Below are 20,284 nucleotides of genomic sequence, written 5' to 3'. Positions count from 1 at the left end.
CTGGTTTGGGTTGCCAACAGCTGCTGAATGAGAGCAATGTCCATAACCAGCGAGTAATTTTGTCAAGAGGTCTGATTGCTGTCGGTTATTCCATTCGCTTCCGTTGGGATGTTTGAGTCTGGTGGGTGAAGAAAGAAGAGTAACACATGTCGTCGGGTCGAACTGGCGGTTCCTGCTTCAGGTACTTACTTGGAAGAAAGCTGCTAGTAGAATGTACGTGATTCCCTTTGCTCTTTCCCTTTCTTCTTCATTCCCCATTGTCGTAACACTGCAAAACAACCCGAGCCCGTCACCAACCCCCGCCATTCGTCTTCGATTCTTCCAGGAATCCTAAAAGCAATAAAAACTCGGACATGACACATTGCAGGTGTCACTATATTTCCTATGGGAGACCGGGATGAAGTTTGACATTCAGGCTTTGGGGGTTTTGTAAAATGGGCAGTGGTGATATTGATGTGGTGTTTCTCTTTGTGATGTACGTCTGTCCTCGGCAGCTTTCGGTTTAATGATTGTTCTTTCTGCTAATGCGTACATATGTTTCAAGAGAAACAACGTGGAAAGAGTAATCGGTCGGTTGGTACTGGGTCAAATGTTGTTGTCTGGACCGGCGGAAGTCAGGTTGTGATCGGGCGAATCGGGGGGGCTCGGTGAGACCAGGGCTGATAGGACTGAAAATACCGGGCCATACCTGGTACTGGGGCACATTCCTTCTGAATTGATCATTCCGTATCAGGCAATCGGAGAGAATACACGGAGCTGAAGCGTGACCACAATGATATGGCCATGCATACGCTAGTTTCTCAGCCCCATGGCCATGATGAATCTAGAACCTTGACATGCGCTGATGGTGGATAGCAGCTCGCAATGCCCGATTGGTGGAGGTCAAGAGGGCGTTACAGTTCCCCTCAAAGACACAAGTGCTCGCAGGGAATCTGAGGCAGCTTCTTCCCATCCACTCTGATATAGTCAACGATAGCTTCCTCTCGTTCCTTGTGTCCTCGAACACATCGCATAGGAAAAAATGGCACCTCCAACCCATCGATCTGAAAAGCCAGAACCAGAAGAAGAGAATTATATTGCGGATCCCGGATCCAAGAACATCATCACCTTTGAACAGCCAGGCTTGGTAGGAGGCACATACACCATCCAGGTTCAGCAGACCATTTCGGAAGACAAGTCCGAGGATGATAATCGCAAGGAAACGGACTCGACAACTTGCGACCCATCCACACCCCCAGGGAAACAACAATTAAAAGTTCTCGCCCCAAAATTCCACCTCCCCGCCGACTCAGTCTACTCCATATACCCAGAACAGGGCCACGAAGCGACGCACGACACGCTTCCGCACATTGTCCTCAACAACAGCACTTTGCCATGGGAGCGCATCGGCAGTCGTCAAGCCGAGGGTCATCGTACCGACGACTATTCCAAACACGCCGTGCCATGGATGGCGCTCTTGATCTTCTCCCCGGACGAGCTGCATCTGGACGACGTCGAGAAGGCGGGAATCTTTGCGCATACCAGCCTCAATGCTCCTCCGCCAAAGCAGTCGGAGTCCATGGCTGTCCGCGTTCCGTTGGGTGACCTCGTCAAGCTGAAGGAGGGAACAGCCAGTGTCCCATTTGACGACCAAATCGACCTCGACCAGGCAACCACACCTGATACGAATCTGATCTTTCCCAAGGCATCCTTATTTACTCGCTTGTTCGCAGCCTACGATGACAACGGGGAACCGCAGCCAGGCACACCAGATATTTCGCGACACCGGTTCCTAGCCCACGTCGTCCGGATGAACACAAGGGGAACCGACTCAGACAAGGTCGATACCCCTCGGGAGTTCAGTGTCGTAATCGCTAATCGCATCGGGCCTCTCGACGGTGACGAAGCTTCCCAAATGATCGTCCATCTCGTCTCCCTCGAAAACGTCGAATCGCTAAACCCCGTACCCCTCCCAGAAGTTGTACCAGGCTCATCATCGCCCGAGCAACCTGCTCGCGTTGGGCTCGTCTCCCTCTACAGCTGGTCATACACCTGCCTTCCGCCGAATTCTCTCAGTGTAAAGCAGACCTTTGAGAACCTAGCCCGCACAGCGAGCATGCTCAAGCCCATCATCCCGCCCCATTCGGAACACCTAGATGACGCAGCGAAGCGCATGCTCAACCGGTTTGAAGAAGGCTACACCATCGTGCGCTCCATGACGCCAACAGGGGAACCCACCGCCGCCCTCATCCGCGGCCCGCTAACACCCAACTTCATTGCCCCCCTAGAACGGGATTTTCTCTCCAACTCTGGCGCCGACCTCAAAATCTTTGATGAGAAACTGGACATGATGGACATCACCTACTCCTCCGCCTGGTCACTAGGTCGCTCGCTAGCTTTAGCCAATCGCGCATTCACCGTTTCTCTCACGCGCGTCCGCCATGAGATCTTGCACCCAGGAACTAGTGAACGGGGAGGCTGGAAGACGACCTACGACGACCTCACCGATCCCAGCTCGTCGGACTGGAGTATCGTCCTCCGCTTCGTTTTAGATCTGTACCACCTCGTCAACGTCCCGTCGCGCTACCTCTTACCCGGCCAGAGCATGCTACCCCGCGAGAGCCTCCGTTTCTTTTTCGTTGACGGCAACTGGATCGACGCGCTAGTGGACGGTGCGCTGAGTGTGGGTTATATGTATCAGGGCGGCCTGGAAGGGTCTCCCGTGGAGGATGACGATGTCGTGCGGAGAGCCTTAAAAAAGTCTATCAACCGCTTCATGTTTACCGATCCCACCACAGTCCATCATTATCGTTCTGCTGCCGTTCCCAGGTATGGATTCTTTCTTCGGTCGTCGGTCATTGCTGCTGCGCAATTCCCGGATCTCAAAGTTTCGGTTGTTGAACCCAGCGGCGGGGATCCGAATCTGAAAGTGTTGTTGCGGCATGACATAGTTGCCGAGGAAACCATGCTGGGATTCTTCAGTGAGGCGCCTCTGAAAGGCGAATTGTATCAAATGCGATTTGAGGTGCCCGCCCATCAGCAGTTTTTCTCCTTGGGTAGCGTAACAGATCAAGACCTGGAGGTGGTGTATAAGAGACAGTACACCACCACCAAACCGAAAGTTGAGGATCGATCGAGGAACGTCCCAGTTGCTATGGTTAAGTGGCCTCGAGATGGGAAGGGGAAGTCCATGTCGACGAACGACAACGATACTCGAGAACGGAGCCAGGTGTTTATTTGGGGGTCCAAGTCTGGTTTAAATGATGTTCGGTTGGTGCTCGTAGAGAAGCTGGCTGCCGATGTTCATGCTACGTTGGTCAAGGAGATGGCGGAGCTTGGTTCGGACTGGTATGAGGAAACGACTGCCACGTCTGCTATGATGGCCTACCAGCTTAGCAGTCGTTCGTGGCACCTGCAAATTGGATGATAGATATTCATGGGCGCGGGGACAAGCTCGGGAGAACTGACGAAATGTTCAAGTTGGGTATAGCAGCGCGGAATTGCGAGGGGGGTTGTGGTGTGAGTTGAGATGCGTTGACGGGAGACATCCCTGAAATTCTCGTTAGTACACTACGCCTGTACACCTCTGTAGCTGGTGATAGCACCAACACTTACATCGTCCTTGGCCGGTCATTCGAACTTTAGGGTTTCTCTTGAGCGTTTAACCCATCCGCCGCCCTTGATGGTCTTGATGGTCTTGATGATGTTCACAGTAATGCACACTATTGCCAAGATTCAAGTGAAGTGATTCATCTGCAACGCCCAGAAGGAAGCTGTTGACCAGAGCTTGTTTGGTTCTCATAGTAGCGATAGTCTGGCGGTCGCTACAGGAGAGGTGTGAGGCGGGAATATGGTTGTGTTTATATGACAGATGTCCTCCTATGCTTTGGTAGTGTAAGGAATGCTAGATTTGGTTCGAAAAAAGTGAGCAATGAGGACCAACGAAGCTGGACACGAAACCAAGAAAGGTGTCAGCGTACACGTGTAATGGCGCTTTGGGCTTTGGTACACCGCCGAATGCCTAGTCCCATTATGGCATGAAGAATGGTCGGAACAGCTGGACAGCTCAACTGGCCAACTTAACTGGGAGGATTTTCGATTTTCAGTCATGATTGCGAAACGATTGCTCCGTGACGGGTGTTCATTATTTGAAGATTTGGAGAACGAGTATGAAACAAGTTGCTGTATTACGCTGGAAATGTCATCGCAGTATCCACTACTCCGTCCGCAAAACGGGTATCATTACCTCTCGTTTATCGCTATCAAGTCAATCCCCAGCCTTAGTCCGAATCACTCGAGTCGGAGCTGCTGCCGCCGCCGCGGTGCTTGTCCTTCTTGTGGTGCTTGTCCTTCTTGTGATGCTTATCCTTCTTGTCCTTCTTGTCCTTCTTCTTCTTCTGGAGCCTGTGACAGTTGTTAGTCAGCACATCATCCTTTGTCAGGCCAAGAATCACGCCCAGGTCCAATCCCACCAACCGCAGAACGACACAGGCTGGCAACAAAGAAACAAGGGGCAAACTTACTTATCCTCCAACAGATTCGCCGCAATCGCGCCTCCAACCGCGCTCACCACACCACCCAGGGTGCCTGCTCCACCAGCATGCGCCAACATGGCGCCCATTCCACCACCAGCCAGCGTAGCGCCGAGACCACGCTCACCATCAGGGCCTACGGGACCTCCTGGGCCGCCCTGGCCTGGGTACTGCTGATGCTGTGGTGGGTATCCCTGCTGATGGCCGTAGCTCTGCTGGCTCTGGTCATGGTATTGTCTCTGGCCATCCTGACCATACTGTGGCTGGCCGTAGGGCGCTTGGGGATTGTGAGGCGGGGGAGCGTTTCCGTAGGACTGGTGGCTGTAGTCTTGCGATTGCCCGTGATACTGAGGAGGTGCTTGGTGGTAGCCACCTTGAGGAGGAGGGGAGGAGTAGGAGTTGTGAGGGGGGTAGGGGGCGTCTTGCTGGCCGCCGTAGGGGGGATAGCCGCCCTGGAGAGAAGAGAACAGGATGTTAGCTGGATGGACTTGTGATGATTGAAGTACGGACCGGGATATTATGAACGGCGTAGGAGAGGACGGGAGAAACAAACCTGTTGCTGGCTCTGGTACTGGGGAGTGGGTTGGCCATGGCTGTAGCCGTAGGGGTTGTTCTGGGGAGGCTGCTGGCCGTAGCCACCGTTTCCGCCTTGCTGGCCTTGGTTGTAGTAGTCTTGTGCCGACATGTTGTCTGTGTAGATATGCCGCTCAGATAAGATGAGCTAGGTAGGTAGTATTCGATACGATGGGAAAGTGGAAAGAAGGTGGGAAAGAAGATGATGTCGAGGGAGCAATTGATCGTGGGGTTGGGCTGCTCTTTAGTGATTGTTACAGTGGCCGGGCTCAGTGGACGTTCTGCCACATGGGAGGACTCCGATGACGAATAGGGGACCTTGTCCCCGCCATGCCCCTGGGTCAAACTGCCCCTGGTGGATCCCCGAGCCGTCCGGTTGTGGGGTTTCATGTGGGCAATTCACGCAGCGTCTCCACAGCCTGTTTGTTGCATCATGGGGTTGTGGCGCAGCTTGGCTCAGCCCTACGCTGATCGATGCATTACGCGTACCGAGGCATTCGTCTTTAATTCATTGTAATCAAGTATCATCTCATTGTAGTATTTGGGGGAGTAGACACGGAAATCGCAGAGTTGCAAGTAAAAGAGATGGTCGAAGGCTCGGAGTTGCCTTTCAGGCTTCCCAAGCTCCAGTGTGTTGCTAACAGGACAAGCCGCAATCTCAGTGGGGTCCTGTTAAGGTACTGAGGTGGCACGCATCCAATCCATCCCCATTCAACAACAACGAATCAGGATCAATTCGTTGATCACGATGGCTCTTTTGTCCTCACCTCTACCTTATCATTTCTGCCTGTCACAGTTCGGTGATGCCGGCCGCGAGGATTTTCTCTCTGGTCCCTCGAGATGGCCTACAGGTAGTATTCTTTCGTGGCAATTTGTCGGACACAATTTTACCGATTTCCATGTTTCCCAAACCCGGGAGTCGAGGTCTTCCTTCGCTGTCCTTGGTTGTCCTTCAACGGGCCGTTATCATGGAAATTACAGCATTTTCCTCTCCTTTCGGTGACAATGTAACCCCTCCGATTCACCACGTGTACCCGATGCCCTTGGATCCGACATGAAGCCCATCCCTGCCCACCGATGGCCCGGTTGAAGGGCTCCCATCGGATGTTCTCGTCTTTCCGATGCTCGAGCATGTCGGCCTTGCTCGCCGAGAGTTATATGAACTGTTGCGTTTCCCGGGAGCTGGTGGACCAGGCTGGACCCCTTTTAGTCTAATGCTTGACAGCGTTACAATCAAAATGGCGAAGCTTTACCCCGCCATCGTCACTGGTGCGCTGCACACATTTCAGCAGAACGAGGAACATCGATGTATCACTGTTGTTCTATCTCACGGGACGCGCTGTCCATTAGCTCTGTCACAGTCTCATCAAGCTCGGATTCCTCGAGATGGAGGAGTTGCCACCTTGCAAATGGTGTGGTCATCCACCGACCTCCAGCGTTGGCCTCAGCGTGTTCAGGAGCTCACTCATTGCCATGGAGGCCAACGCAAGCACATGCCTGACTTGTTCTATATTCTCCACAGGTATAAGAACATACCTTTCCAATACATCCATGCCTGTACCCAACGACCTTGATCATTTGGCTGTCATTTTGGGTAAGCTGGCTGTGGGCAAAGGAATGACTGTGGAGATACCGCTGGGCCCATCCCTCCTCAGACTGTCATTTTTCTGCTCAAAAAGTAAATCACCAGTCTCAAGCCTCTCGTTGTTGGTTGAAGTGTAAAAGCTGACACTTTTGATAGGAACGTCTTGGGTGATCCGAACCTTGCCCTTCCTGGACATTGGAAAACAGATCCCAAAGACCACTTCTTCAGACGAAAGTCTCTCATGGGCGATTCAGCAAATCAACCACTGCAGGGACAGTCATCAGCACTGTAACTCATACTTAAGCGCCGCCATTCTACCTAAGCGAGTTGTCTTTGTCGGTACAACGGCAGAACCTGCCCTCCGATTGTACGAATCCCAGGGCGAAAGAGATTTCTACATCTGCTTAAGCTACTGCTGGGGTCGCCGTCCTTTTCTCCGTACTCTATTCGATAATCTCGAGTCCCACAAAAGATGCATCAACCCTGACGATCTCCCCCCGACTATGCACGATGCTATCGAATACACCCGCCAACTCGGAGTCCACTATATCTGGATCGATAGCTTGTGCATTATCCAGGATTCCGTTCTCGATTGGCGAGAGGAGGCGGGAAAGATGGCATCCATCTATCAAAGGTCGTATCTTGTCCTGTCCGCCACTTCTTCCGCCGACGCCTATGGAGGCATGCATGTCTCCCTCCCTTCCGACTACCAAACATTCGCCTTGACAGTTAACACCAAAACAAACGAAATCTGTGACTCCAATATAGCCGATCAGGCAAACTTCCCGATGACAACGAATACTACAGAGACATTTTACGTCCGCCGTACATATGATCATGTCAACCGAGGGACTTCAAGCTACGCCGGTCGAATTCCAATGCTTCCGACCAATAAGCGTGGCTGGATTTTCCAAGAACGCTTTCTTTCTTCTCGTGTCCTGCACTTTGGACCCCACGAGCTCTACTTTGAGTGCCTAGAGGATTCGGCCTGTCAATGTACCGACCATAGCAACTCATCCCTGGACCAGGAGAGTGTCTTAGGGTCTAAGGGGGGCGGGGTGAATGAGACAACCCCACAGCAATCGCATACGGATAATTTTCAGCAACATAGTTCCATGCGTAAAACGATAGCGAAAGCATACTATGGCCCGGTGGTTTGGAGGATAATGACCCGCGATGAACTCATGTATGCGTGGCATAATATGGTTCATGACTTCACGAGACGGGATTTGACGTATGCGAAAGATTTATTTCCTGCCATATCTGGATTGGCGAGGGAGATGAGCGTTGCACGTGCAGCACTACATGGCAATGCGGACAAGGCATACGGGACAGGATACTATGCTGGTTTGTGGAAAGACAGCCTGGTGCGAGATTTGTGCTGGAAGGTCGGATTTGAGAATATCGCTACTGACGATGAAGATGAGGTGAAGAGAATCAAGGCATGGACAGACAGGGCGCTTGGATGGCGGGCGCCAACGTGGTCTTGGGGCTCCGTCAACGCACCTGTCAAGTTCCTGGGGCAGGAACATGGCACGAAGGACTTCTTTACACCCTTGTGTGAAGTATTAGATGTTTCCAGTACTGCTGCAGCCGGATCTGATGAGATGGGTGAGCTGATCACAGGGAGGCTAGTACTGCGCGGGCAGCTTTTGCCGGCCAGAGTGACACATCCGCGATTAAAAACCTGTCGGCAAGACGGGCTACGACTCCCATGGCAGATTCTTAGCTTGGAGTTCGGGGTGCTGGTTGAGAATTTTGTGCAGCACCTGTTTGTTGACGACGGATGTCAGGATCTCTTGGGGCTTTTGGATGAGATGGACGCTGGTGGTGATCCACCTGTTGTTTACTGCTTTTTGCTTGGGGTAGTAAGGAAAGGGGGAAGTCCAGTATTTCTCTTGCTAAAGAAGGTCAAAGGGCAATCGGAGGAAGAAGTGGGCCAAGACGTTTATCACCGGTTTGGGAGGCTTCAGCTGACAGGACCTCCCCGCCGCCCGAAGAATGATCGTACACCATGGAAGGAACGATTTGGGGTACTTGCGCAAGCCAAGGAAGAAGTGGTCACGATCATCTAGTCAGAGGGCTGCCGGATCCCAGGTGAACTTGGGCAGAGCACAGAGTCGGTAGGCTGAGGGCAACAAAGGAACATGACAGCAACAACAATTACATGGACGCACATGTGACCTATTGGATCTCTGAATAGACATTACAAGACATAGCGGAAAAGACATTTATGAAGTCACCGATATAGGGCAGTCAACATACTGGAAAGCGAGTGTCTGAACGTTACATAAGTTAATGGCGACAATGAATTTATACCCCTTAACGATAATCACATCGCAAAGAAATGTCAACCCGAATTATCGTGGCATACCACAACGGTACCCAGAACCAGATATGCTCCTAACTGCCGACATCACCATAACAACCAACCCCAGAAAACCAACAAAAAAAAGAAGAGAAGCAGATGACGAATAAGGCAAATGCACAGACAGTATGGGGAAAAATGTCACAAAAAAAGAAACGATCCGGATGGGACTCGAACCCACAACCTCAGTCTTATCCTCCCGGAATTAGGAGGACCACACGATACCATTTCGCCACCGGACCGCTTGCTGTTGTTAGATATTAAGGTTGCAAAGAAGACTATATGTGGAAAGTCAAAAGTGGGTAGTTGCAAACCACACAACAACAACAACATTGCGCGCATCCGGACAACTTGACCAGACACCCTACAACGTAATGAAAAAGATGTTATGAACTCACAAGCAAGTATCGTAAAGCTACTGATAAATTTGGTTGAATGTATGAATAAAAAGTTACTAACAACGACCACAATACCCGCACTTTTCCGAACACGCCGTAAAGTCCTGCTCTGTGTCGTCAAACTCCCAAGGATCATCTTCTTCGCCGTCGGAGTCGGTTGCATGCTTCTCGCGAGCAAGGTCGTGTCTGAAAAAGTAATTGTTTTTCATGGGGTTGTCCCAGCTATTACTTTTGTCATCATCATCATTCGTGTTGCCGTCATACTGGCGGCCCTTCTCTTGAGTGTCGACGTCCTCCTCTTCCTCTTCCTCAATATAAATTTTCGTATTCCTTTTCTTCTCCCGTATATCGGACTTCTCATCTGCAGGCCCATCCTGCGCATTGATCCATTCAGTTCTGATAGCATCCGACATCACCTTGTCGCCCTTAATTATGTCGGTTTTCTTCTTCTTCCCCTCTTCGTCATCACTTCCATCCTTCCATCCGTCCAGGGACAGCTTCTCAGCCGGCCATCCCTGCTCTCTTATTTCCAGGATACCGATCGCATCTTCTCGGTGCACGACTTCCATCTTCTTTCCTTCTATCTCGTCGACGACCTCCCGGATCCACTTCAAAAGTCCGACTAACTTCGTCAATGCCTGCTTTTGCTCCTTCTCCCACCGCTTGACGTCTTCTCGAACGTCCTTGATCTCCATGTCTTCCCTTTGAAATAGCCCGCGGGTGTGGTAAGCCAAGATGAAGCGCGGGATTTGAGAGACCCAGAGCCGAGGTAGCTCTTCAGAGAGAGTATCTTTGACGCCACGAGCGCGGATGGAGCGGGTTTTGAGGTCGAAGATTTGGGATTGGGGTACTAGGGAGTTGGGGCTTTCTTTGATGGTGAGGGTCGGGGCAGAGGATGCTTTGCTGTTGACTTGCGAGATTGCCGAGGAGTCACTGTTAGAGGAAGAGGAAGAGGCAGAGATCTTGAGAGACGAAAACAGCCCGTCCACATCTTGGTTGTCACTCTCATCCTCGCCAACTTTCACGGTACCAATACCATCCGCACCCCCGACCTCATCCCTCATGTACCCATCAGCCTCAAACCTCACCAGCAACTTCAACCCTCCAAACCGGTACGTAATGACTCTCTGATGCGAGCTACTCCCTTTTGCCTCCCGCTCCCACATCGTGTACGCCTCCGGAAACGCATGTCCGTACCCCCTCACGTCCGGAATCGTTTCCGTCGGGGAGTTCTCCCTCCGAACAAAAAACACCGTGGTGCCCACCTTCTCGACCAAAATGCGAAACGTCTTGTCCTGTCCGCGCACGAAGCGGAGTAAGTTGCCGAGCGTGCTGCTGCATGCAACAATGTCCAGCGAAGAGATGAGAGATGGGTTGAGGTTGCCCGTGGTGCGCAAGCAGGTGATAAGTGTAGGCTCGAGGGGGTGCTGGGGATAGCGAGCGGCGTTGCGGTCGCGGTGGTAGGTGCCGCTGTCTTCGCGGAGTTGAGGGGGTGGGTTGGGGGGTGGGGACCACAGGGGGGGGTTTGCCTTTTTGTATGGGTGTAAGTGTTAGTATTATTAGTGTTAGTGGGTTGGGGTTTGGGAAGGGGATGAGGTGGAAGGGGAGACAAACCAGGAATCAAAATTGTTGGCTCAGAGAGGCTGGTTTCTAGCCAGTTGTAGGATGCTATAACTTTGCAGTCTTGGATGGTGGCCGAGTGTTGGTTGTTGGGATCATTGTCGAGGTCGTTAACACGGAGGGACTTGAGCAGTGGTCCGAGCGGCGGTGGTGGTGTTGCTGGTGTTGAGGGCCGCGTTTGTTTGCTGAAATATCGGCTTTGTTTCCCCGAAGAATTGTAAGATTGAGCTTTTCTGGCCCAATAGGAGGACATGGTGATGTATGGAAGGGTAATTAGTCGAGTCAAGAAGAAAAGGGTGATGGATGAGATGGGTGATGGTGATTTGGGTTGCTGAGGAAGGCACTGTTCTGTTCTCTCCTCTTCCTCTTCCTCTTTTTTTCCCTTGACCCATTCCAACTTCCTCCTTTTATCCAAGAAACACCTCAGCCAGGACACACACCACATCCGATTTCCGTCGACATCCCAGCTTCCCTCACAGGTCACATCTTGTGCGGTCTCCTCCATGTTCTTCCTCCTGTCTACCTTCCGTCTTGTCTGTTTGAGGCCTGTTTTGACGTTAACTTGCATGTCGGGTGCCATCAGCAGCCAACCGATGAGGAAAACGCCTCGCAACGCCATCACGGGCCGCTGATTTGACGGCCAGCGACCACTGGCTGACACGGATCGTCTGCCGCTATGCGGGCCGCTATCTGGGGACAGATTACAGTGGGTCTCTCCCGAAATAACAGTACCTCTAGGTGGTCGGTTGCACTAACAAACTGAACGTCCGTTTACCTTACCTCTAGGCCCCCAACCCCCCACGCCGCAAAGACCCGACCTCCCGTCGTTCCCCGCGTCGCTCCCGCTCAGGCTTTGTGCCACGACGTCTGCCTCCAACAAAAGACAACGGGACTGGTCAAGGCCCCGACCAACCTCCGCCATCGAGTGAGAGCCAGATGTCAAACAGCATAATGGGCCTCTTGCATCCAGCATTGCGGCCAAATAACCGGCCATTGATTCAGGCTTTCTCGCAGCTTCGAGGTGTTCTACAGCGAATCGCCTTATTGACCTTGACAACCCCGCTGCCAGCCTGCCGCTGCTCAGTCTACGATGGCCGCCATCACGAATCACGATGGAGGATGCACGACATACTCTATGCGTGAGGCCGGCAGCCAGCACATCATACCCATGTCGACGCCTTGAAAGGGAAATGGCAAGCTTCGTCGTTTGCAGCATCGAGATTATGATTCGGCCGATTACATACCCTACTTCCCGTCAAGCCAGTCTGCCTTTCCACCAGAACGATGGTCGTCATGACTGGGCTTGCTGCCCTTGTGCAGGTCTCGGTCTGGGCCGGAGCAAGCATTGCCTCCAACAACACTACGTTATCGAGCGGTTAATACAAAGGCCTCCGGTATGCTCCGGACTAGGAAGGTTTGTGTACTGCAACACAAGAGAGTTTCGGGCCCCAGCCATGAACTCTGCTGCTTCGAACGACTGATATATTCCAACAACACCTCGGGGGTTCCAGCGACCCATAACTGGGACGTGCGCATATCGAACTTCATTCACAAACAACTACAATACCATCGAAGCCGGATCCCACTACCATTTCCTAAGCCCCTACCAGCTACGTCCGACACTACCTAGTCAACAATAGTCCACTATGGCCTCCAACAACCCCCGTGAGAGACGCCTGAAGTACCGTTTTCGTCAGCTTATCAATGGCGAGAAGCGAGTCACCGACTCCCATGACGCTCAGCTCTTCATCGAGGCCATCCAAACTTATGAGCCACCGAGCACATGTGTCGAGATGATTGTTTCCAGCCCTGTTGGTCTCGACGCACTCCGAGACTCTGTCCGAGCCAACCTTTCCGCTGCATTCATCCTTTCGCACACCTTCCCCCTCTTGAGATACTTTTCCGACCCAGGTGTCAAAGCCCTTGCCGATGGTCAGCTGCTTCATCGGATCCTCATCTCACTTGGAAAGCCTCTCACGCTTTGGAAAGCTCTAATCAAGCTCTTCCATGACCATCAAATCCCTGACGATCAACTTGTACCTTTTGTCTGGCTCGGTCTCGGACTTCTGTCCCTTCCCAAAGATGCCGATGTCAACATCACGGATGATGTCAAGATCCTGGTTGAAGGCACGCGACTGTCTCAGGCTGAGGACCACGACACCCGTGATCTGTTCTACCGGCTGAAGAACGTGTTAGAGCTCCAGTCGTCGCTCGCCGAAGATACGGAACAAAATGGTGCAGGCGGTCGACACGACAACGATTTTGCTTCCTTCAGAGATATTCTCATCTATCCTACTGAAGACGAGTTCCTCTCCACACATCAGCCCTTCTACCGTACTGCAAAGGAGGTGGCTGATGCTCCCGCAGAAACTCGTGCTGCCGTTCATCTAGACAACCAGTTCAGGCTTTTACGTGAGGACATGCTTGCTGAATTGCGTGAGGATCTTCAAGTTACGGTTGGCAAAAAGAAGGGAACCCGACAGTCTCTAGTTCTGAGCGATCTTTCACCTGTCGGACTCGATTTCGGTGACGAGGATAGAGGAAGATACAAAAAATGCTGCCTTCTCCTTCGGTGTCACCAGGGTCTCCAGTTTCTTGAAAACCTGGAAGAACAGGACCGAAGAAAATTCTTGCGGAACAATCCCAGTTTCCTTCGGCATCAGTCGTTTGGGGCACTTAGCCGCGGTAAAGATGTTATTGGGTTTGCCTTCCTTGACAGAGACGTTGACTATTTGACTAAGTGGCCACCTATCATCCCACTGCAGTTCACCGACAGTCGTAGCCTTGGAAGAACCCTGTTGGCCTTACGGCTAACGAATCCCGCCTGCATCCAATTCACTCCGGTCGATACGCCGGTTTTCGCCTACGAGCCAGTACTGAGGGGCCTCCAGGCAACGACCGAGCTACCATTGCAAGAGTTCCTGGTCAATCCTACCACCAAGAATCTTGATTTTGAGCAGGTATTGGAGCTACAGGACTTTATCGAAACAGCCACGGCGATTTACAGCAACATGTCAGACAATGGTTCTGCTTCCCTGGGCGGCGATGTCCGCGTGGACAAGTCTCAACTGGACTCGTTGATTCATGCTCTGACAAGACCGATAAGTCTGATACAGGGGCCACCTGGTGAGTACACAGTGCCCGCTCTCTGATTTCCTGTATTAACTTTACGTAGGCACCGGAAAGTCGTTTATAGGTGCCCAAATTGCAAAGTACATGTTTGCGGCCAAACGACGGATACTTGTGATAAGCTTTACCAACCATGCGCTGGATCAGTTTCTCGAAGATCTCATCGATAACGCGCACATTCCAGAAGATAAGATCGTGCGTCTAGGGACATGGAGCAAATGTACCTCAAGGACCGAGCCTCTCCTTCTTAGTAAGCAGCAAGGCAGCTATCGGCGTTCAAAAGATGCATGGAACATCATCAACAACCTTCGAAGTACCATAGATGACTCCATCGAAGACTTGAGCCAGGCGTTCAAATCTTATCAAGCGTCCAACATTACCTGGGATGATATCGCCGAGTTCCTTGAGTTCTCAGATGAGTACACTCCGTTTCACAAGGCACTGCTTGTCCCTACAGCAGACGAAAAGGACTGGGAGCGTGTTGGAAAGCGTGCTGGGAAGCGACAAAAACAGGTAAAGAAGGACTATCTCTATGACAGATGGAGCACTGGCAAGAACCCCGGCATCTTCACACAAGACATTCCAGTTGAGTGCCGCCCAATCTGGGATATACAGCAAGCAGACAGGGAGAATTACTTGAACAAGTGGGTGAAGGCACTCATCGGGGAGCGTCTTCAAACGGTCGAGGAGCAAGTCCGACAGTTCAACAACAGGCAAGACCAGATCGAGACACAGTTCAATGAGGCAGATGCACATATTGTGCGCCAAAAGATGGTGATCGGATGTACCACCACTGCAGCAGCTAAACACTCAGGTCTGATACGAGCCGCTATGCCAGATGTGGTTCTCGTTGAAGAGGCTGGAGAGATTCTGGAAAGTCATGTCCTTACAGCTCTGACATCTTCGGTCAAGCAACTCGTCCTGATTGGAGACCATAAACAGCTTCGACCCAAAATCAACAACTACGCCTTGTCGGTAGAGAGGGGCGACGGCTTCGACCTAAACCGTTCCCTCTTCGAACGTCTCATCCTGGAGGGAGCACCACACACCACCCTACGCAAGCAGCATCGCATGGTTCCTGAAATATCTCTGTTCCCACGCGAGCTTACGTACCCGGATCTTCTGGATGGTCCCGGCACCAGTGGAAGACCGCATGTTCAGGGACTTCAGGACCGAGTTATCTTCGTCAATCACGATAAACCAGAGGACTCGGACAGGTCGTTACGGGACCGTCGTGACCCAGGAATGAAGGAAAGCAAGAAGAACTCGCATGAAGCGCACATAATCCTGAGCTACCTGAAGTACCTCGGCCAGCAGGGTTATTCCGCAGATCAAATTGTGATCTTGACTCCCTACCTGGGACAATTGAGGGTTTTGCAGGATCTCCTGCGGAAGCACCAACATGATCCAGTACTGAGCGAGATGGACAACAGGGAAATGATCCGTCATGGCTTGATGTCGGAGGCTGCTGCAAAAGTTGACAAGAAGCCACTCAGAATTTCGACCGTTGGTCAGTTTTATCACGCTTCGAGCCCCCCTAGAGTGTTGCTAACAATGAAGCAGATAACTATCAGGGTGAGGAAAGCGACATTATCATAGTGTCCCTTACCCGGAGCAACAATAATGGGGATATCGGGTTTCTGTCCGCCCCAGAGCGCCTTAATGTCCTCATCACGAGAGCGAGGGATTGTCTGATCATGATCGGAAATATGGAGACGTTCATGAACAGCAAAAAGGGCGCTACGACTTGGCGGCCGTTCTTCGAGTTACTCAAAACCCACAAGCATCTGTACGATGGCCTCCCAGTGAAGTGCGAAAGGCACCCGGAGAGAACAGCAATACTGCGGGAGCCAGAGGACTTTGAGAAGACGTGTCCGGATGGGGGCTGCACTGAACCATGGTATGTGTAAGATCGCTGATATGTTCATCATAGGCTTCGCTAACAGGATCACCCCCGCAAGCAACGCATTTCTCAAATGCGGCGTACACAAATGTGCATCTCGCTGCCATCGCGTTACAGACCACAGCCGGTCTGAGTGTTCTGAGGTTGTGGCGAAGGTTTGCACCAGACAACACAGGTACAAGGTGCGTTGTATGCAGCGAAACGAAGGTTGTCGAGATTGCGCAAGGGAAGACAAAGAGCACGAGCGGAGACTCAGGAGAGACCTACAGCTCGAAGAAGACCGCGTGCGTCAACAGCTAGCATACCACAAGCAGCTTCAAGACCTTAAGGACGACCTGGATCGTCAACGTCGCATCAACAAGTACAAGGAGGATGAGTTGGCCATGAAGCAGACACTGGACCAGCACAGGAAAGAGCTTGCAGCTCTCAAGGAATCCCAGGTCCGTACCGAACAGCAACAAAAACAGCAGGCTGAGATCGCTCTTCGAGTTGCTGAAAAGGCTAGGATTCGGACGGAGAAAAACTCGCAAGCCACAAACGGGGCACATCCACACGACTCCCTCAGCGACCTTCCTGACACTGCCGAAGCCGAGTGGAACCATTTGAAAAAGTTCGAGATGGCATCCAGCAAGCCCATGGATACACTGATGTCAATGATAGGGTTGGAAGACGTCAAACAGGAGTTTCTGTCCATCAAATCCAAGGTGGACACTGCTGTTCGCCAAGGTATCTCCCTCACCGAGGAACGCTTCAGCTGCTCCATGCTTGGGAACCCTGGAACAGGTGAGTCTTCGCTTCTTAACTGTAAATGCAAACAAATCTGATCTAACAGCACGTCTAGGGAAAACCACTGTGGCAAGATTGTATGCCGAGTTCCTCACCGACGTTGGGGTGATTCCAGGAAAACACTTTGCAGAAACCACTGGGGCGGGGCTCGCGCATGGCGGTGTTTCCGGGTGCAAGAAGTTGATCGACAATATCCTCAACGACGGCGGAGGAGTCCTATTCATCGATGAGGCATATCAATTGACATCCGGCAATAACCCTGGCGGTGGCAGTGTATTGGACTACCTTCTCGCCGAAGTCGAAAATCTGAGAGGCAAGGTCGTCTTTGTGCTTGCTGGCTACAGCAAACAAATGGAGAGCTTCTTCGCCCATAATCCAGGTCTCCCTAGCCGGTTCCCGATTGACATGAGCTTTGCAGACTACACGGACGATGAGCTGCTAAGGATCTTTGAGCTCAAGGTCAACAAGAAGTACAAGAACGCGATGGACTGCGAGGACGGACTGCGAGGCCTCTACTGCCGTATCATTGCCAGACGAATTGGACGAGGGCGTGGCAAGGAAGGCTTTGGCAATGCTCGCACCGTCGAGAACAACCTTGACATTATCTCTCGAAGACAGGCAAACAGGATCAGGCGGGAACGGAAAGCAGGAAAGGCTGACATCGATGATTTGTTCTTTACTAAGGAGGATCTAATCGGCCCCGAACCGGCCGAAGCCCTCAACAAGTGCCAGGCCTGGAAGAAACTGCAGCAGCTTATTGGTCTTGCGTCGGTCAAGGAAGCCGTCAAAGCGCTTGTCGATAGCATCCAGCAGAACTACAAGAGAGAGTTAGCCGAGCAGCCGCCCATTCAGTATTCCCTCAACAAGGTTTTTCTTGGGAATCCGGGAACGGGAAAAACGACGGTAGCCAAGCTGTACGGAGAGATCCTCGTTACACTTGGATTACTTTCCAAAGGTGAAGGTAATGTACCCTTCGTACTTTGCCGATCCTGATTGTCCGCGCTAACTAATTGTTCCCCAGTGGTTGTCAAGAACCCGTCTGATTTTGTCGGCGGCGCCCTTGGGCAGTCCGAACAGCAAACCAAAGGTATCCTCGCTGCCACTTTGGGCAAGGTCCTCGTCATCGACGAGGCTTATGGTCTCTATGGAGGGGCATCTACTTCTGATCCATACAAGACGGCCGTCATAGACACCATTGTGGCAGAGGTCCAAAGCGTTCCGGGCGATGACCGGTGCGTGTTACTGCTTGGGTACAAGGACCAGATGGAGAACATGTTCCAGAACGTCAATCCGGGCCTCGCTCGCCGCTTTCCCATTGCTTCAGGATTCAACTTTGAAGATTTCTCGGATGAGGAGCTTCGTAAGATCTTTGATCTCAAGATCAAGCAGCAAGGATATCTGGCTTCTCTAAAGGCAACGGCTGTGGCAATGGACGTCTTGAAGCGGGCACGGAACCGGCCAAATTTTGGCAACGCTGGTGAAATCGATATCTTGCTGGACGCTACGAAGGCCCGCCATCAGCGACGGTTCTCTAAGGGGCAAGCACAGCCAGAGACGCTTGAGCCTCAAGATTTTGATCCAGACTTTGACAGAGCGTCCAGGTCGGAGACCAACATCCGGAAGCTCTTCGAGGGTTCAGTGGGCTCCGAGGATGTCGTCACTCTGCTGGAGCGTTACCAGGAGACCGTACGAACGTTCAAGTCCCTGGACATGGATCCAAAGGAGAACATCCCGTTCAACTTCCTTTTCAGAGGGCCTCCAGGAACCGGCAAGACCACCACTGCCAAGAAAATGGGCAAGGTCTTTTATGACATGGGCTTCTTGTCTACCGCTGAGGTGGTCGAATGTTCTGCCACTGACATGATCGGTCAATACGTTGGGCAGACTGGCCCGAAGGTGACCAGCCTTTTGGACAAGGCGCTTGGGAGAGTTCTATTTATTGACGAGGCGTATCGACTGGCCGATGGACCTTTTGCCAAGGAGGCGATGGATGAGCTGGTTGATTCTGTTACCAAGGACCGGTACTGCAAGAAGCTGATTATCATCCTCGCGGGCTACGAGGCGGACATCAATCGGTTGATGTCAGTCAATACTGGCCTAACATCCCGTTTCCCTGAGGTGGTCAACTTCCGAGCGCTGTCCCCCAAAGAATGCATTCAACTGCTTAGCAAACTGCTTGAGAAGCAAAAAGATGTCCTTAAGTCCAAAGGCAAGGAGCTGGACCTCTCCTGCTTGACGAACCCGAAACTTGCCTTCAAGAAATCGATGGTGTCCTACTTCGCTGAGCTAACCACGCAATCCAACTGGGCCAGCGCACGTGATGTCCAGAGCCTCGCAAAGAACATGTTCAACAGAGTCCTGCGCTGCAAGGAAGACTTGGCGGAGGGGCGCATCGTGCTCACAGAGGAAATCATCAGGCAGGAACTTGAGGCGGTCATGACTGAGCGGGCTTCGCGGAGCAATGCCGCGGCGGCAGCAAGTGGCGCGCCAACTGGATTGCCTGATGCCTTGCAGCAGTTCTTCCAGCCTCCACCTCAAACGCGGCCACCACCGTTCAACATCTCCACGGCTACTTCCACTTCATTTGCACAAGAGCAATCCCGCGTCGTCGAAGAGATATTCTCGGAAGATGAAGAGGAAGATCAGGAGCCTGCACCCGCTCCCGTGAAGATGAGAAAGGAAGCAGCCGACTCTAACTCCAAGTACGGAGCCCAGCGCGACGCAGGAGTGAGTGACGCAGTCTGGGAGCAGCTTCAGCGCGATCGTAAGGCCGAGGAGGAGCGGGAAGAGGAATATGAGCGACTGAAAGAGGAAGCGAAAAAGGCTTCGGATGCGGCCAGGGACAGAATCGTGAAGAGGCTGTTGGAGGAAGAAGCGAGGAGGAAGAAGGAGCAAGAGATGCAGATGAAGTTAAAGATAATGGGGGCTTGTCCAGCGGGGTTCAATTGGATTAAGCAATCCAGCGGGTATAGGTGCGCTGGAGGAAGCCATTGGATGAGTGATGCCGATCTGGGGATGAAGTGACTTGGAGTTGGGGGGCGGACAGACAGGCACTTTCGACAGGATATGTGATGTGATTTGGAGGCTGGGTTGGGGAGGACGAATGGCGCAGAACCATGGGAGGCTGGTCAGACACTTGATATTTTGACGGCCTTCCACAATATGTTTTGTATTATCTGTTCATGCGATGGGAATATTAAAACTCCCTCTTTATACGTATAACTCCTCTACTTTCTCGTCATGAGTGAAGTCTTGTTGCAAAGTGATCCGAAATGTTGTGCAAACATCCCATTCTCGTCAAATCGGAACAAAGATGACGGGGGAGGTTTCAGCGCCTTGCACAGGGACTTTACAGTAGGAACGCTGCTGTAGCGTGCTGCGGCCCCACATCCGCCAAAGGTTCACCCCCCC

The 20,284-nt window shown here is 52.1% G+C and overlaps 5 protein-coding genes across 5 annotated transcripts; 3 read left to right on the top strand and 2 right to left on the bottom strand.

Moving 5' to 3' along the window:
* Positions 1 to 1,021: 1,021 nt before the first annotated feature.
* On the top strand, positions 1,022 to 3,406 carry NEUTE1DRAFT_146872 (uncharacterized protein; the record flags this gene model as incomplete). Its single annotated transcript, XM_009853434.1, has 1 exon — positions 1,022 to 3,406. The coding sequence occupies one exon, from the start codon at positions 1,022 to 1,024 to the stop codon at positions 3,404 to 3,406; it is 2,385 nt and encodes a 794-aa protein (XP_009851736.1).
* A 701-nt stretch (positions 3,407 to 4,107) lies between these two features.
* On the bottom strand, positions 4,108 to 5,269 carry NEUTE1DRAFT_130169 (uncharacterized protein; the record flags this gene model as incomplete). The annotated part of the gene is made up of 3 exons (XM_009853433.1): positions 4,108 to 4,383; positions 4,503 to 4,963; positions 5,065 to 5,269. 3 exons carry the CDS (start codon positions 5,194 to 5,196, stop codon positions 4,260 to 4,262), a joined length of 717 nt encoding a protein of 238 aa, XP_009851735.1.
* A 1,053-nt stretch (positions 5,270 to 6,322) lies between these two features.
* On the top strand, positions 6,323 to 8,744 carry NEUTE1DRAFT_130168 (uncharacterized protein; the record flags this gene model as incomplete). Its single annotated transcript, XM_009853432.1, has 3 exons — positions 6,323 to 6,392; positions 6,607 to 6,678; positions 6,826 to 8,744. The coding sequence occupies 3 exons, from the start codon at positions 6,323 to 6,325 to the stop codon at positions 8,742 to 8,744; spliced, it is 2,061 nt and encodes a 686-aa protein (XP_009851734.1).
* A 738-nt stretch (positions 8,745 to 9,482) lies between these two features.
* NEUTE1DRAFT_146870 (uncharacterized protein) lies at positions 9,483 to 11,308 on the bottom strand (the record flags this gene model as incomplete). Its single annotated transcript, XM_009853431.1, has 2 exons — positions 9,483 to 10,964; positions 11,111 to 11,308. 2 exons carry the CDS (start codon positions 11,306 to 11,308, stop codon positions 9,492 to 9,494), a joined length of 1,671 nt encoding a protein of 556 aa, XP_009851733.1.
* Positions 11,309 to 12,629: 1,321 nt separating this feature from the next.
* Positions 12,630 to 20,090, top strand: NEUTE1DRAFT_146869 (uncharacterized protein; the record flags this gene model as incomplete). The annotated part of the gene is made up of 6 exons (XM_009853430.1): positions 12,630 to 14,181; positions 14,231 to 15,694; positions 15,748 to 16,084; positions 16,146 to 16,870; positions 16,929 to 17,834; positions 17,895 to 20,090. The coding sequence occupies 6 exons, from the start codon at positions 12,702 to 12,704 to the stop codon at positions 19,895 to 19,897; spliced, it is 6,915 nt and encodes a 2,304-aa protein (XP_009851732.1).
* Positions 20,091 to 20,284: the final 194 nt, after the last annotated feature.

This window comes from Neurospora tetrasperma, assembly GCF_000213175.1.
Source record: "Neurospora tetrasperma FGSC 2508 unplaced genomic scaffold NEUTE1scaffold_4, whole genome shotgun sequence".
Lineage (NCBI taxonomy): Eukaryota > Fungi > Ascomycota > Sordariomycetes > Sordariales > Sordariaceae > Neurospora > Neurospora tetrasperma.
Note: the sequence above shows the minus strand (reverse complement) of the source record. Positions and strands in the feature narration are given on the sequence as shown.